The 16628-nt window shown below is 54.5% G+C and overlaps 1 protein-coding gene across 1 annotated transcript in view; it reads left to right on the top strand.

Moving 5' to 3' along the window:
- RUNX3 (RUNX family transcription factor 3) overlaps nt 1–16628 on the top strand; it is a 55205-nt gene that overhangs the window by 18686 nt on the left and 19891 nt on the right. Inside the window, exon 2 of the mRNA XM_056123599.1 lies at nt 14832–15112. Coding sequence (XP_055979574.1) covers nt 14832–15112 — 281 coding nt within the window. The remainder of the gene's footprint in view (nt 1–14831; nt 15113–16628) is intronic.

Genomic DNA, 16628 nt, shown 5'->3' with positions numbered 1-16628 from the left:
TTTGCTTTTATTGTTTGCTGTTATTCATACATTATCCTGCAGGCATTCTGAAAGCCAAGAGGATTTTTAAGCTAGAAATTCATGTTAATTAACTAATGAGGTTTTGTTTGTTTGTTTCACTCATTTGACATGTTTATTGATATCCTAGTATACACCCAGGCACTTTTTCAGACACTGAAAAAGTGGACTCACCAGACCAAATACCAGATACCTGAATTATGTGAATTTCAGATAAACAATAAACAATTGATTTGTGGGACACCTTTGCGTTTTAATAAAAAGGTTTTGTTATTTATCTGAAATTCCTTTTCTCTGGGTGCTCTGGATTTTTTTTCCGGTTCAAATTTTATTTGTATACAAAAATATATTATAATGAGAAAAGCATATTACAGTTTCAAACTATATATAATTAATTACAAATATGTTCTTTTTTTTAATTTTTATTAGTGAAACACCATGAGGTACAGTTGTAGACTTACAAATTTTTGGCTTGGGTTTCAGTTATACAATGATCAAGTACCCATCTCTCCACCAGTGCCCATTCTCCACCTCCACCGATCCCAGTATCCCTCCCACCCCCCCCCCAACCCCCCTTCCCACCCTGCCTCTGTGGCAGGGCATTCCCTTTTGTTCTCTCTATCCTTTGGGCTGTTGTGGTTTTCAAAAGAGGCATTGAGTGGCAATCATGTTCTGTCTATAGTCTACTTTCAGCAAGCGTCTCCCATCCTGAGCGGATCTTCCCAGCACCCTTTATTTGGTGCTCCCTTCTCTGTCTGAGCTGCCTTTACCCCCAGAGTGTGCAGCTGGCCTCCAAGCCATGGAGTAAACATCCTGGTATTTATCACAGCTATTCTTGGGTGTTAGTCTCCTATTTTGTTACTTTATGTTCCCCAGATGAATGCAATCTTTCTATGTCTGTCCCTCTCTTTCTGACTCATTTCGCTTAGCATGATACTTTCCATGTAGTACCACTTGTATGTAAATTTCATGACTTCATCCTTTCTAACAGCTACATAGTACTCCATTGTATAGATGTACCAAAGTTTCTTTAACCAGTCATCTGGGTGCTCTGGATTTTTATTAGCTAACCCTAGTGAATAAAATCTTTACCTTGTATCACCGGCATTGGTTTTGCTGTTATTGCTTTGGTTTGGGGTCCACACTCAGTGCTCAGGTGCTATCACTCCTGCAGTGTTCTAGGGACCATGTGGTGCAGGGGGCCCAATGCAAGGCACAAGCTCCAACCTTTAAGCTACCTCCCTGGCCCTTGGCATCAATAGTTTATGGGGGACAAGAGGGGGCAATGTTTTCTAAAGGTATCAGGCATTACCAGGCAGCGATAGATGTATGTATGTGGTGACTCAGACAAGAGGAATCTATTTGTTTCCCATAATGGCTATTGCAAATTGCTATGTAACATGATGGTTTAAACCAACACATATCTGCTGTGCCCAATTCTGGGGTCCAAAGCTCTATGCACAACTCAGGTTGAGGTGTGGGTAAGGCTGTTTATTTCTGGAGGCTCCTGGAGAATCCAAATCCTCCCCTTGTCCAGCAGCTAAGGCCCCTGTATTGCTGGCCTGGCACCCCTTTCCTCTATCACCAGTGCCAGCTGTACTGGGCCACTGCTGCCAGCTCTCTGCTTCTGCAACCATTTCCCATCCGAGACCTCCCTCACCTGAAAAATCCAGGGTAAAGTCGCCATCTCAAAGTCCTAAAGCTTCAACATATCTGAAAAATTTCTGTTCGATATCAAGGCCATAGTCTCAGGTTCCGGGGACGGGGCCAGGGTGCTGACTGCCGAGGTTCAGAGAAGCCTCTCGTGGCTGTGCTGGAACTGAAGTGAGCTGGGCTTGAGCCATGCAGACAAAATGTGAGAGGACAGATGTACAAAGGACCTACAGCAGAGGTACAGTGCGTGAGGTATATTGGGGACCAGGGAGGAAGCAAGTGCGGCTGGAGCCAGAAAGGAATGAGAAGTCTGAGAAGTGAGGGATGGAGGGGGTGGCAGTTGTATGCGGCCCTCAGGGTCAGATTGTGAGGGAAGGATATTGATGTCATGATGTCATCCCCTGGCTGGACCTTCAACTTCCTCCCCCCAATACCACCCTCCTCTGTTCAGCAGTCACCCATACCCAGAGTGCTGACACCCAAAGTCAAAACTCCTCTCAGGAATATCAAGAGTTGAGAAGGAAGATAGTTTCCCTGACACATAAGGGATTCAAGTTGGATGTTTGAAAGCACTTCCTATGAACGTGTGGGTGTGGGGGGAGGGGAAGAGAGTGATCTTCAGGGGCCCCTTTCCTCAGAAATCTCACATTCAGAGCCTACCAGCTGAGTTCTTGAGAGGACCGAGATGAAGGTCCATTCCTGACCTTGGACTTCCCTTCTACCCTCTTCTCTCCAGCCCTTTCTCCAACACAAGGGAAATGAAGGATCTTCAAGGTCCTCCCAGCACTGACCAGCCAGGATTCCCACACCCACACTCAGTTCTACTGATCTGATATTCTAGAACAAGATCCTCATAACTTGTAACCTTTAACAGATTTGCTTAGTCCCACTGAGCCTCAGTAAACCTCATCAGTTAGGAAAGAGGATCCCAGAACCCACTCGTGTGGAGGAGGGAGGAAGGAGTTAAACCATATGGAGTGCTCCAAATGGAGACTGGCACACACAGCGCTCAATAAATATGAGCTCAGACGACAAAGACTGGAACATTTGCAGAGTCCCAAAGTCCGTGACCCTGGCCTTGGGAGTCTGATATTTGCCGGTGATGAGGATCCAAGCCTGCAGGGCACCCACCACCCCTCCCTCGCCACACTGCCAGAGTGCCCCCAAAGCCTGGCTCCCCCACGTGCTGGGTGGCATGCTTGCCCCACAACCACATGAAAAGCCATTCCCCCAGGGTGTCCCCACACCTGGGAAAACCGGCAGCCTGCCCGGCGCTGGCCCCGCCCGGTGGCTAGAACACCGGGCAAGATCAATGGAGCTCGGCTGGGCTCCCGCCACCTTGTTCCAATCAGAGCCGGGCGCCTTCCGCTCAGGACCCCCGCCCAGCCCCAGCCGCTGCCTCTCCCGGACCCTGCCCCACAGCCCACGTTTCCAGTCCTGTGACCCTTATGGAGCAGTGCCCAGGGTCCACTTCCACACCAGCTGTGGCTGGTCTGGATTTGGGCAACTTAAGAATGTACTGGACAGTGAGGCGGCGTGAGGAGCACCAGACTGGGCTGAGGTCCTGGCATTCAGGTGCTCTCCAAGCCCCTCTTGTCTCTTGGTCTATTTGAATGGACACCGTCTGCTTTAGGGACCCATGGCAGGAGAAGAAGCACAAAGGATGAAAGAGGAGGGCAGAGATGGAAAGGTGATAAAATTTATCTGACAAACTCCTGCCAACAGCAAGCAACAAAAATGCCCAGTGCCTGTACCTGTGACCTGGCGTTTAGAACGTCAACATCTTTAGCACCTCCCCGGGGACCCAGGGTGCTAGACCTGGAGGGGACACGGCTCATTGCAGAGGGCTGTGATCCCTTGTTGCATCCCCCAACCCTTCCCTCCACCCCTGTTGGCCTGAGCTCCCTGTACTCCAGGGAGTCCCTCTGTGACCTCTGCACTACCCACAGTTCTATTTTGGGGGGAGTGGGGAGCACACCTGGTAATGTTCAGGGGTTACATTCAGAAATTACTCCTGGCAGTGCTTGGAGGACCGTATGAGATGCCAGGAATCAAACCCTGGGCAGCTGCAGGCAAGGCAAGCGTCCTTCCTGCTGTACCATCTCTCCAGCCCCTCACAGTTCTGTCTGGCATTTGCAGTGCCTGTGAGCCCCAAGGTTCAGGCCAGGCAGCAGAGGCTGTCTAAGTCTCAAGCTCAGCTCTGACATTTCCCCAAGTTCTGAGCTTTCTGTGATTCAAGATTTTTTTCTGTTACAATGCGGATGATGATAAGGGCACCCCACATGAAGGAGAGCTGTGAGGACTCAGTGAGAGTGCAGGGAAGACACAGAGAGCTCCAGTTATTACAATTAAGTGCCCTGCAGTAGCAATACCTCCTTATTCGAATCCCAGTTCTGCTCCTTTCCTGCTGGGTCCATGTGACTTATTTTTAAAAAATCCCAGTTCCTCACCTGTAAAGTTGGCACAATGGCATGCTCACTGACAAGAATTAAGGAGCTTGGGGTGGGGGAGGGAGAACGTGCACTGTAGAGGCTGAGTGTCCATAATGTTGCATATGGGGGTGCCCTGGTGAGGAGGGTTTCAAAGGGCCACCAGGAAATTTATCCAAGGGTGAGTAGATGAACAGGACAGTTGAGTCAAGAACAGACACTCATCATTGCTGTGCCCCACCTTTGTTGCACCCACCCATGGCTTCACCTCACACTTCTGTACGAATATAAGCATTTCTGTCCATTTTCTTCTCAGAGTTTGGGGTTGCTTTCCTAAGCTGACTTCTTGGTTTTTTTCTTTGTTTATTTTACTCTTGTCTTTCCTTTAAAATACTTTATTGGGGGTTAGAAAGATAGTACAGCATAAGATGCTTGACTTATACACAGCTGACTGGGGTTCAATTCCCTGCATACCATATGGGCTCTCCCAGAAGTGATCAGAGTCAGAAGGAAGTCCTGAGCAGAGCCAGGGTGGCCCCAAAACAAAAAATATTATTATGAGATATAGTAACAGAAAAGGGTACTAAATATAAATAATATTATTGAATAATAAAAGACATCCATAATACCTCCAGATAGATACCCTCTATCTGACTTTTAAAAAATAAATAACAAGGGCCGGAGAGATACCACAATGGGTAGGGCTCTACCCTACCCACGGCTGACGCAGATTCAATTCCCAGCACCCCATATGGTCCCTGGAGCATCATCAGGAGTGTTTCCTGAGCACCGAACCAGGAGTAAGTCCTGAGTACAGCCAGGTATAACCCATAAATGAACCAAAAAATACACTGAAAAATATGAAAAACAGCCACAAGTGGGCCTTAGGGCCTCCGCCTTTTGTGTCACAATGAGGGCCTACCCTTGAGCTTTTTATTAACCATTCACTACTGCTTTATGCTTTCAATATCATCTCCTATTGGTAAGGGAAAAAAATCTGGGGTAGACAACAATAGGGGATACAGACTATTGAGGCTACCCATGGTCCACACACCAAGGGCATTGAAGATGGTTCGTTCTCTCCATTTTATGGAGAAGGAAACTGAGGCTTTTGGGACTAGGCCACAAAACTAGCAGATGGTAATATAAGAGCATACATGCAGAGCTAGTATGCAGACCATTAAGTCATAAAGAGACTTTGCCACTATCTCGTTGCTCTTGTTGAAATGTTTCCCAGAAGCCCACTCTAAGCTGGACATTGACTTCTGATCCCCCAACAATTGAACTTCCTCTACAACATATAACTGCAATTTGATTCCCTCCCACGATGGGGAGCTCTCTACCTGAGGAACATTCTAGCTCTAGCCCAGCCCTCAATACCACTTCTCTCTGCATGGAACCCAACATGAACTGCCCCTATCTCTACTCCCAGCACCCAGAGAGCTGTCTGTGGCTGAAGCACTGAGAACAGATGAACATGGTGCTCACCCCCAGGTCTGATCTTCTCTGGGAGAGACCTGAAGCATGATTTTCATGCTCTTGTCCATGCTGAGATCCCTGGGAGGTGTCAGCGATGCTGAGGGGTTCAGGCCATCTCTGCAGGAGAGGCAGCTGTGGTTTCAGAGCTCCAATGCAGGCCAGGAGCCCCTTCACAATAGACTTGGAGCCCCAGTAATGACCCCCCACTACACAGCTGAGGCCACCAAAGCTCATGGAAGCCACTAAATCTGAAGTGAATCCAGGTCTTTGGGCCCCAGGTCAATGATCTGCTCTCTGGCCCTGGCTACTTCAGGACACCTCATGTGCAACCCTCTTACTATGCCCACCTCCCTCCCTGCCAGATCTCCCCACACGGGCCATTGAGTACTATGGAACCCTAGAACACCAAAGATGACATCCTTCTGGGGGTTCCATGGGTCCAATGTGCTTATGTTCTGAACGGGAAGTCTTGTTTAGGAAGCAACTTGTCGGAGGTCCTTCAGCCAGGGATAAGAAACCAAACCCCGCCCCCCAGAACCAGCGGCCAGGACCATAAATCAAGATTAGAGGTCATGCCCATTTATCTTTAGATGCCACTAAGCCCAAGATTGCTAAGATTTATCAAAGATTGGGGTGCCTTTGAGATTTTCAGGGTACAACTGCTTCCCCAAAAAATGAAGGTGGCAGAGGAAAATTGGAACATGAAGGGATGGAGGGAGAAAGACTTCCAGATGTTTCCAGCAGAGAACTGGGGGAGGAGGCAGGATTCCCACTCAATCCCATGCCAGACCTAAGGTAAAGATTCACTTTAAAAGAGTTGATACTTTTACAGACAGAACAAACTAGAAAATTTGAACAGAGCCCCATCTCTCACACTGCCCAGCACTTAAGGATGCTGCCAGCCTACTGCCCCTTGGCACTTCCCAGTACTCAGTGGTGATTCACCACTGATTTGGGGTGCCCCTAAATACTTTTGTTTCTCTATCCCCATCTGTTAGCTAAATAGCCTAAACCCAGTGGCATGACCTAAATGAAGAATTACTGAAACTGGAGTGATTGCGAGCACTTGCTTTGGAATCAAAGGGACCCGTGTTCAAATCCACGCATTATTTGGATATACTTATGTCCTGAATGGGGAGCTCCAGGCCCATAGAGGTAGCAATTTGTCATTTAAATTTTAACTACAAGCCTATGTGAACTTTGGCTTTCTATGTCTGTTCCATTCCCAAGGTTCTTTGGAAGTTTATCTCAGATATTGTAGGTAAAATGCATAGTAATGAATCAAGAAATATTAATCTTCAGACCTGGGCAGGCTGAGGGGCCAATCAGTGTTTGGGGTGACAGGTGGGCAGGTGGGCAGGTCTGGTTCAGTTGTTGGGGGTGGGCTGGGACAGCTGTGCACCATGAGATGGTGATCTCCTTGTTCAGAAGTTTAGGGATTTTAGGCCCTGATGACAGTACATTGAGCCAGGCGCAGGACCGCTGTTGGGGAGCCAGAGCCTGTGCGACTGTGCAGTCACTGGTCCAGGAAGCTGGCCTTGCTTGTGGGGTGACTGGAGCAGCTCAACACCAGTTGAAGCCCTTTCACAGGAGCATCCAGCCGTGGGCTGAGGGCCACCCCCACCCCAGGCTGCAGCCACGAGCATGCCCACTGGAGCCTCAATGGCCATGGCAGGTTGCATAAAAGATCAACTGTTCTTCCACCTCGGATGCCCCGTTTTTATCTCATGCCATGCATACAGCACATAGCTGATTTCTTTCCGCAAAGGGCTGCGCTTTTTTTCTTTTCCAAGAGCGACACTGGAAAGCCATGTGGCTTTTATTGCTGGCAGGAATGTCTGAGGCGTTCCTTTGCTACCACATGAAATGGAGCTGTAATCTTCATCTGCGTAAGGCCAAAGCCCCCGGTCTCCTCCGAGCCCTTGGCCTCTGAGATTAATTAAGGCTTCACAAGGACTGACAATCATTAGGACCTTTTTCGGGAGGTGGAAAATCCCTAATGGGACTGGCAGGGCCTGGGAGCCACTGGGTGGGCAGTGGGGTGAGGAAGATTTGCCACAGAGGGGAACGTGCCCTGAACCAGAGCTGGGGGAGGGGGTAGGAGCGTCCATGCCTCTGACACAGGCTGGGCCCCAGTAGAATCCCACCCCTAATCACTGGACTACACCATTTGATAAATGGAAGATTTGGGTATGATATCTCAGAGCTCTGTTGACGCTGATATTAGAAAATTCTGAATCCTGCCTGCTAGCCTCTCGCCAGGATTCTAATGCTATTTAATGACTGTAACTTTAAGCTGTTGATTCTGGTCCATGAGAGCTGAGCATGGTGGTCAGGAATAAGGACCTCAGGATCTGTTTGTCTGGATAAAATCCCAGTTCTACAATTTTTTCAGCTGTGTGGCCTCTAGCAAGTTACTTAACCTCTCTGTCTTCAGTTTTCTGTCATGTACAATTCAGGTGATAACTAAGTCGTATCTCCTCCATAATGATAATTACCTTACCTTAACAGTAAATAAAATATGGGATGAGGCCTGGCAGCCCGTAACAGTTTAACCGCTGTCGGTAATGGCTAATAGAGCTGAGGATTCTAACCCTGTGGTCCTAAAACTATTCCAAAAAATGGATTCTGATGGATTCTTCTTATCGCCACCAGACTAGGGTTTGGAGACACTGTGAACCTGGGAGTCCCCATCTTTGGTAAGAGATGACTGTCCTTGGGGTGTCCTTTCTCTCCATGACTGCCAGAGCTTTAGCCCCAACCTGGGGCTACTTACTCTTCCTAGAAGCCCCCAGCAGCATCAAGGAACCCAAATCCTGTCTTCCCCTAGACCCCAGAAGTTTCCCCAGATATTGTAGGTTTGAAGACTCATGAGCAGGGAGCTTTTCACCTATCCACTGTGGGGCGGGGTTAGAATCAAGGTGCAGTGGTCAGCAGAGCAGAGGCTGAGCCCGAGCAAAGCCCACTGGAAGAAGTCCTCAGACTCTGCTCTCTGAAACTCTCAAATTCTGAGGACCAAGACCCTGCCCTCTCTATGCCAGAGATCTCCTTTGTTAAATAGGGAGAAGATATCCACTACCCTGAAGAAGCTCCCTAAGGTTAGCAATTATTAGTCAAAACCAAAAGGCTCTACTAGAACTATTTCTGTCAAATGGTAACCAAAATGAGGCGCAGGGGAAGCAGTAGAGGAACAAGGTTCAGTGGGAGAGTTGAAAACAGATTCTCATTCCTTGTGGGGTTGCTTTTCCTTTTCCTTTCTCCATTCCCTAGAACTGAGCACCTGTCAAGATTCCTGTAGGAGTCGGGACTTTGGGGCTACAAGCCTGAGTCCCTGGAGGAGGTGGTAAAGGTCAGGGTGGGGAGGTGAGGCATAAAGTGACAGTAAAATTCATCCGAGGCTCAACCGGGAGCTGATCCAGCACCTAGGAGGACTCTGGAAGTGCATCTCCATTATTCAGAAGGGGTACTGAGACCTGAAGAGAGTGGTGATGCTGATATTCTACTCATCACGGGTCCTCCACCCAGGAGGGGGCGCTGTCTGGCTTCTGCACCTACACTTTGAACCCTGCCAGGCTGTCCCATGGGCTTGCCCAAGTTTAGATGGAACCTGCTTAGGAGTCTCAGATCAGCCTCTCTCCCTCTCAGTGGTCTAGAATGTTCGTGGAAGGAGGAGGCTCAGCAGAGGCCTCCTTGCAGGTCTGTTCTGACACAGAAGGGGAGGGGATCGTTGTAGATAACCCTTGGTGCCCCTCCCGCCTCCCAACCAGGGCTTCAGTATCTACTGATTTCCATGCTCACTGGACCAACTTCATGGCCTCTAGCTGCATACATTTATTGAGCAATTCTAGTAGAGCTCTTCTCATTGCTTTACTCAACCAAGGGTTGTTGTGGGAGTGGCGGACAGCGATGCACAGAACCAAGCGGGGCCTCTCCAATTATAAGGATCAAATAAGGTGCTTACCACCCAAACCCAGTGCCTGCTTACTGCCAAACCTCAGCCAATTGGTTTCAACATTTGGTGGGGGTGGGGTGCGCAGAGGAGGAAGGGTGATGTGGGACAGCCTTGGACCACACCTGGCTCTGTGCTCAGGGATCACTCCTGGTACTGTGCTAAAGTTACACGGTCAGACAATGGCAGAGCCAGGAGCTGTAATCCGCCCACAGCCCTTGCCCAGATCCCTGCTCCTTCCCCCACAGTTCAGCTCTTTCCTTAAAAAGGAAAAGAGAGTTCTCTATAATCCCTGTAGTGCATTTTCAAGGGCCTTCCAGAGAAGATGGTCCCAGAGCTGGATTATCTGGGTAAAGATCCTCAACCCATAGACCATATTATATTTTCATTACCATTTACTACTAAGTAGATAGCGACAGAACAGAGGCAGGGCATTTGCATTGCACACGGCCGACCCAATCGAACTGGGTTTAATTGCTCTGCCCCTCTCTAAGAGCCTGGAAAGCTACCGAAAGTATCTCTCCTGCACGGCGAAGCCTGGCAAGCTACCCGTGATGTATTCAATATGCCAAACACAGTAACAAGTCTCACAATGGAGACATAACTGGGCCCACTCGAGTAAATTGATGAACAACAGGAGGACAGTGACAGTGGCAGTGACAGATATATTTTATACTTGATGCATTATATACATTATATATAATTCATTATATATGAGGCTGAGATGAAGACAAGTCCTACTTTAATTAACAGCTTTTTCTTTCACATGGAACAACTAATATCATTTCAGATTCAGTGAAACACAATATTCCTCCCTTCCTAGATGTGGTCTTGGAAGTGGGGGTGATTAGAAAGACCTCTGTGCAAGAGAAGGAAACTGAGGCTCAGTGAGAGACAGGGGTGTCCCACCTGGAATGCAGGAGCACGAGGCAGGCAAGAGGTGCCACCCTGAACTCGGGCATGGAGACCAAGAGAATCATGTAGCTTCTAGAATAGAGTTCTCTGTGTAATTTTCTGGACCAGGACTCAGAAAGAGATAAAAGAACAAATGTTCCTGGTGTCAGTGGGTTTGGCGATCTGAGAGTCTAGAGAGAAGGTGGCTGTCAAACACCAAATTCAGGCAGCCCAGTGATGGTCAATGGAAAGTTTCTTCAAGTTGCCTCAGCTCAAAGGGGGTCACAGGTGGTCTTTACCTCCTCCAGGAAGCCCCTAGATGAACCTAGGGGAATAAAACAGCCACAGCCTCTGCTCAGGGTCATGGCAAGTTCTGCACACAAGAACTGGGTGTTTCACAAAGGGAGGTGAGAGGCCCAGAGAGGGGAAAGGACTTGCCCAAATCCCCCAACACATGGTCATCCAGCCTTATCTTTACAGAGTAACTTGGCAGCACCCCCTATGTGTAGGCCTATGGTAAGCACCTTACACATGAGTCTAAGGAAGTCTCCATTGCCCTCCACCTCTCGCCCTTCATAATGAAACAGACGAAGCTCGGAGAGGTTTTCCCTTAACGCTGGTAGGTGGTAGAAGACAGGGCTGACTTTCCAGCCCCAAGAGCTTCTTTCTGTAGCCCCAAGTGCTTCCACAACCAAGAAGCCTCTTAGGTTCTCAGAGCATACCGGCTTGCTGCCCAGCACACTGAGGGTCTCTCCCCTCCCCAGGGAAAAGGACTCCCCATAAGTGAGACTTGCCCTTGAAAGCTCTCTGGCTGGCAGGATAGACGTGTGCCGCCCCCCTTACCACCAAGAATATACTAGAAGGCACTCCCAGACCCCCTCAGGCCGCAGGAGAGCCCCCCTATGCTATATATACACACAGGGTCTCCTGGGTAAGGAAAGATGACAGTAAGAAGAGTGACACCCCCCCCCCCAAACTCTGGCACTGCAGGCCCCATACTGGATTCTGTTCACTCAGCTCTGGTCAAGATAAGCATAGACCTCTGGGCTTCATCACCCTCTTGCAACAACTTGGGGTGCTAGAGCCATTCCCCCAGACTGGCAGCTTGAAGTGGGGAGTTAGAGGGAGGCGAGGGAGCTGTCCATGTAGAGCCCAGAAGGGCGGGAGCAGTTAGTCCCCCACTTAGGAGCTGGACATTGCCATTCCAAATGTCAATGAGAGAGAGAGAGAGAGAGAGAGAGAGAGAGAGAGAGAGAGAGAGAGAGAGAGAGAGAGAGAAAATAGTGATTGGGGATCAGAAGGAGCTTCATGGGGGTGAAGCATGGAAGGCATGGTCCCCCAGCACTGTCTGAAGCCATCAGTGAGCAGACCCCAGAGTCCAGAGGAGACCAGAGATACACAGGGTGCGGTCCAAAAATAACCGTGGGGGCAGGGGGGGGGGAGGGATAGAATGATTGATGCTGGCGACCTTAAATCTGTAGACCAGAGATGAAGGCGGGTTCACTGTAGTTGGAAACCGGGAAGGAACTGGCCTGTTCCTACGTGCTGCTTCCCAGTCCCCCAGAACAGGACCAAGCCGCGCTTTTGCAGGCAGAACCTTCTGCGGGGCACGGGGGCTCCTCAGATGTCGCGTTTGTGAAGCCAGAAAGCGTCGGGGTCCCGAGGCGACCTGGAGGCAGCTTTCGGCCTGATAGATGCCATTTGGTTTGTTGAGATGTGTCCGCCGTGTCAAAGGTGAAGACTTGGACGCGACTTGTGTCGCAGAGAAGCCGCTCACAGGGGACGGCGGGTGGCGCTAGGACACGGGGACCGCAGCTGGCGCGCAGCTGTGCCGGTGGCCGGGAGCGGCAGCCCCGCAGCCGGCAGGCTGAGAGCGCCAACTGGCGGCAGCTTCTGGGACGGCACGGGTCTCGACGGCCCCCGCGACCTCCCGCGGGGTATCTGCGCGCTAATCCGGTGGGTCCCCAGGTGCTGGCGCCCACCAGCAGCGAGCGCCCTCCCGTGGGCTGGAGCCGCGCCGGGGCCGGGGACCGGGTGCTGCGGCCCGCAGGCGCCCGATTCTCGAGAAGCCCCGTTGGCAAAACCGCCCTGGGGTAAGAGGGAGAAACCCGGTGGAGGGACGTGCCAGGGCCCCGGTGCGAATCGACAAATCGAATTTACAAGCCCCGGACGCCGCGGGTGCGGGCCCCGTGGCCATTCCCAGGCAACGTGCTCGCGCGCCCCCCTGGCCCCGGGCCCTACCTGGCCACAAAGCGGAGGGCTGTGGGCGGAAGCTCGCTGAGGTCAGACGTGGCGGCACCCGGCCCGGGCTTCCCTTCTGGTTCTGTGGCTGGTCCCGGGGCCTCCGAGAGCGCGGGGCTCGGCCTCGGGTGCCAGGGATCCGCCACGCCGAGGGGCAGGCGCTGTGCAAAGATCCCGAAAAGGGCCCTGGCCGTCCCCGCCATCGGAACGGTATGAAGGGCGGCCAAGAACCCGGGCCGGAGAGGAGAAGGGATCAACCGTCCTGGGGGGTCCAAGTTGAGCCGCAGCCCCGCACCCAGGGCTCGATTTCGTTCGGCTACGCCCAAAAGGTTCCCACAGGGCCAGAGGTCAGCACCAAGGCGAAATCTTGCGGCCACCATCGACTCCCACGCTTCTCTGCACCAGAAGCGTGGAGTTCGTTTCGCACCTGTCGAACGTCGGGGGACAACGAAAATGCCGCCTCATCTCCCTTGGGCGGGGGGCAGGGCGCACGAGTTCGTTCCCCGGGGCCCGGGGAGCGGGTTGGAGCAATAATCCGGAGTGAATCGGGGCTTGGTCTGTCCGGATCCCCTCCCCGCTCGGGCCCGTCCCCAGTCATGTTCGCCCGGGAAGGCCGCGACGCCCTGACAGTGGCCGGGCCGAGCCGCGCTGGCCCCGGGCGGGCAGAGAGCCACAGGCCGGGCCGGGGTCGGCGCGCAGAGGGCGGCCCCGCGCCGGGGAAGGCGGGCATGACCCCGCGGGGCCCGGCCTGCCTCGACCCGGAGGAAGAAAACCGCCTTCTCTGGAAGTCAGGGCCCTTCGCTGGGACCCAGGCCATTCCCGCGTGCTCCGTACAGTTTCCTTCTCACCACCGACTCTTTCGCGGCGCAGGACAGCGGTCATGTGCGCGGAGGGGACGATGAGGGGAGACACACGCGCGTTTCCTCAGACGCCATCGTCTTTCTCCCCCCCCCCTCCCAAGCGCCTCGGGCCACCACAATAAAACAGGTCGCGGCGGCGAGGCCTGCGCGATCCCGAAAGTTGTTTTGCGGGGGAGGAAAAAAAAAAGAGGAGCGGCGTTGGGCGCCCCCCGAGCCGCACGCGGGCCCGTGGGAGACACTCGCTCCCCGGCCTCGGGGTTGGCATCGGGGTTGGCCAGGGCCCGGCCCAAAGTCGCTGTCGGCGCGTGTCGGGGTGGCGTGCGCCGGAGGCGTCGGGGTCAGAATAATTCATTCGCGAGGTCGGGGTGGCGAGGAGCCTCTTTTTGGGGGGTGAGGGGTCGCTCCACTCGATGTCACCGGCCCGGAGGGCGGGGGCGGAGATGGGGCTCCCCGCGATTCCCGGGCGCGGGAGTGCGGGCACCGCAGGCCGAAAGCTGCGGGCGGCGGCCCGGGCGAGAGCGGGGACGGAGCCGGCGCGGCCCCGGCGCGAGGGGGGCGTCAGGGAGACGGAGCCCGGGAGACCTCAGCCAAGGCGACTTCTGTGGGGCCCGGACGTTGGGAATGAAATTGTGGCCCGGGCGCCCGGCTCCCGAGAACGTTCGGGGAGCCTCGGCGGGCTGCGGTGCGGGGCCCCTGACCCGGGGCGTCCTCCCGGGGCGGGGCCTTCCGCCCCTCCCCGCGGGGCGGCTTGGCGGTCCCCGTTCCTCCCCCGCGAGCGCGGCCGAGGTGCCCGCCACGGGGCTGCGATTGGCTGCGCGTCGCGTCGATCGGGCGGCCCCGCCCTCGCAGGCCCCGGGGTAGTCACCCCGCGCGGGCGGTCGCGGCGCCGCCACTTGATTCTCGAGGATTTGTTCTGGGGCGGCGACCGCGGAGTTCGTGGGGCGACCGCGAGCGGAGGGGGGGCGGGGGAGGGAGGCGGCGGCACCGCCCGCGCTTGGCCCGGCCGCAGAGCCGGCCGCCGGCACCGCGGGGCGAAGAGGCGGCCACACGCGGGCAGCGCGCCCGGGGATGCGGGACTAGCGGGCGGCGAGCGCGGCCGTCGGGGCGGTGAGGCCGCGCGGCGGGCGGGCGGGCCCCGGCGGGGCGTCCCCGGGCGCCGCCCCCAGCGTCCCGAGCCGCCGACCCCGTCGCTTCTGCTTTCCCGCTCCTCGCGGCGGAGGAGGCGCCCGCGCCGGCCGCCCCCCGGGGAGCCGCGCCGCCGCCGCCCGCCCGGCGCCCTGACGGCCGCTGTTATGCGTATTCCCGTAGACCCGAGCACCAGCCGCCGCTTCACACCTCCCTCCACGGCCTTCCCCTGCGGCGGCGGCGGCGGCGGCGGCGGCGGTGGCAAGATGGGCGAGAACAGCGGCGCGCTGAGCGCGCAGGCGGCCGTGGGGCCCGGCGGGCGCGCCCGGCCCGAGGTGCGCTCGATGGTGGACGTGCTGGCGGACCACGCGGGCGAGCTCGTGCGCACCGACAGCCCCAACTTCCTCTGCTCCGTGCTGCCCTCGCACTGGCGCTGCAACAAGACGCTGCCCGTGGCGTTCAAGGTGAGTGCGGGGGGGCCCCGGGGCGGGAAGAGCCCTGCTCGCCTCGGGGCTGGGGCTCCTCGGCGGCGGGAGGAAGGCAGGCAGGCGCGGAGAGGGGACGCGGAAAGGGGAACGGGGACGGGCGCGACCCCGCCGCCGCCGGAGCCGGGCCACCCGGCCCCGGGCGCTCCCGGTGGGGTGCAACCCCCAGCGGATGCCTCGCAGGGGTATGTCCCCCAGCCCGCACCTTCGGGGAGCCCTGCAGAGATGTGGATGCGGAAACGGACGGATGGAGCTCTTCCTCCTTCCCAGTTCGAATCCCCGGGATCCTGCCGTGTGGGCCTCGGGAGAGAGGGATCCCCGGGACCCGGACGAGGATCCCGGGGTGGGGTGGACCTGCCCTGGACCGCGGCACCCCTCCTCCGGAGCAGCTTCAGAAGCACTTCCTGCTCACACCCTCCATCTACCTCGGGCTGCTGACATTTTGCACCGGGCGGCACCAGGCCCTGGGGAAGTGGGGCGGGGGCCACTGAACCCCAACCGGGCTGGCGCCAGGATCCCGAATGTCAGGCAGAGGTGGGGGGAGGCTAGCAAACCCCTTCATCCAGAGGATCTTTTTTTCTCTGCCGGGTCAGTCGCCGACTGTTTCATTTTCATATTTTTTAAGGGGGCAGCGAGATGAAACGAAAACGCCTTGGTTTTCCCCTAAACCTCTCGCAGCTGCCGTGAGAAAGGGTCGCGGCAGGAAGGGCCGGCGGCTGGGGGTGGCGGTGCCCGAGGTGGCTGGAAAGCGGCGGTGGCTCCTGGCAGCTGAGGCCCGCCTTGCTCCCATTAAGGCGACTCCAAATTGGAAAAAGGATGAGTGGCTCTTTGAGGTCTCCCGGGTGACATCTTAAAATACCAGTGGGGAAAATCTCCCGGGGAGGAGGGGGAGGAGGGGCTCGTGTGACTTTAATCCTCAGATCGGAGGTTTTACTGTCACTTGGAGCTTAAAAGGAATCTTTGAAATTAAAAGAAGACAGGATGTTGACAGGAAATCTGGCCTTTTTAATCAGACCCCAAACATTTTCTCCTTGAAATTTTTACCATCTGGATTTCTAGTCCCCGCACGCGGTGGCCACGTTTAAATGGCTGTGACTTCGTTCCCGGTCTGATCCCTTTTCAAAAGGCATCTGCTTCTTCATACTCCCCACAGTGAGGGGTAGGGAGATGGGATGGGGGGTAACCACCACCCCCATCCTGCAGTTCCCAGCAGGTGCATCCTCTTGCTCTCGAAAGTCCTCCTTCATTATACAGGGGTTTTCTGTACAGCCCTTCTCTGGGCGTGAGTTTGTTTTGCATTTTGCATTTTTTCCCTACCTAACGAATTCAGGCTCTGCAGAAGCCACCATAAACTGGACCCTGGCCATATTTCAGGGCCAAATTTCACACCCCAAACGACTCTTTCGTTGACTGTGGGTACGGTTTAGCAGTCCTGGTGTTGTTATTGCTGTGTGGTTGTGTTGTTGTTGTTGCCGTTGTTGTTATTTTCACTTAG

Source organism: Sorex fumeus, unplaced genomic scaffold (genome assembly GCF_029834395.1).
Source record: "Sorex fumeus unplaced genomic scaffold, SorFum_2.1 ptg000047l, whole genome shotgun sequence".
In the NCBI taxonomy this organism is placed as follows: domain Eukaryota; kingdom Metazoa; phylum Chordata; class Mammalia; order Eulipotyphla; family Soricidae; genus Sorex; species Sorex fumeus.
This window is presented reverse-complemented; position numbering and strand designations above follow the sequence as displayed.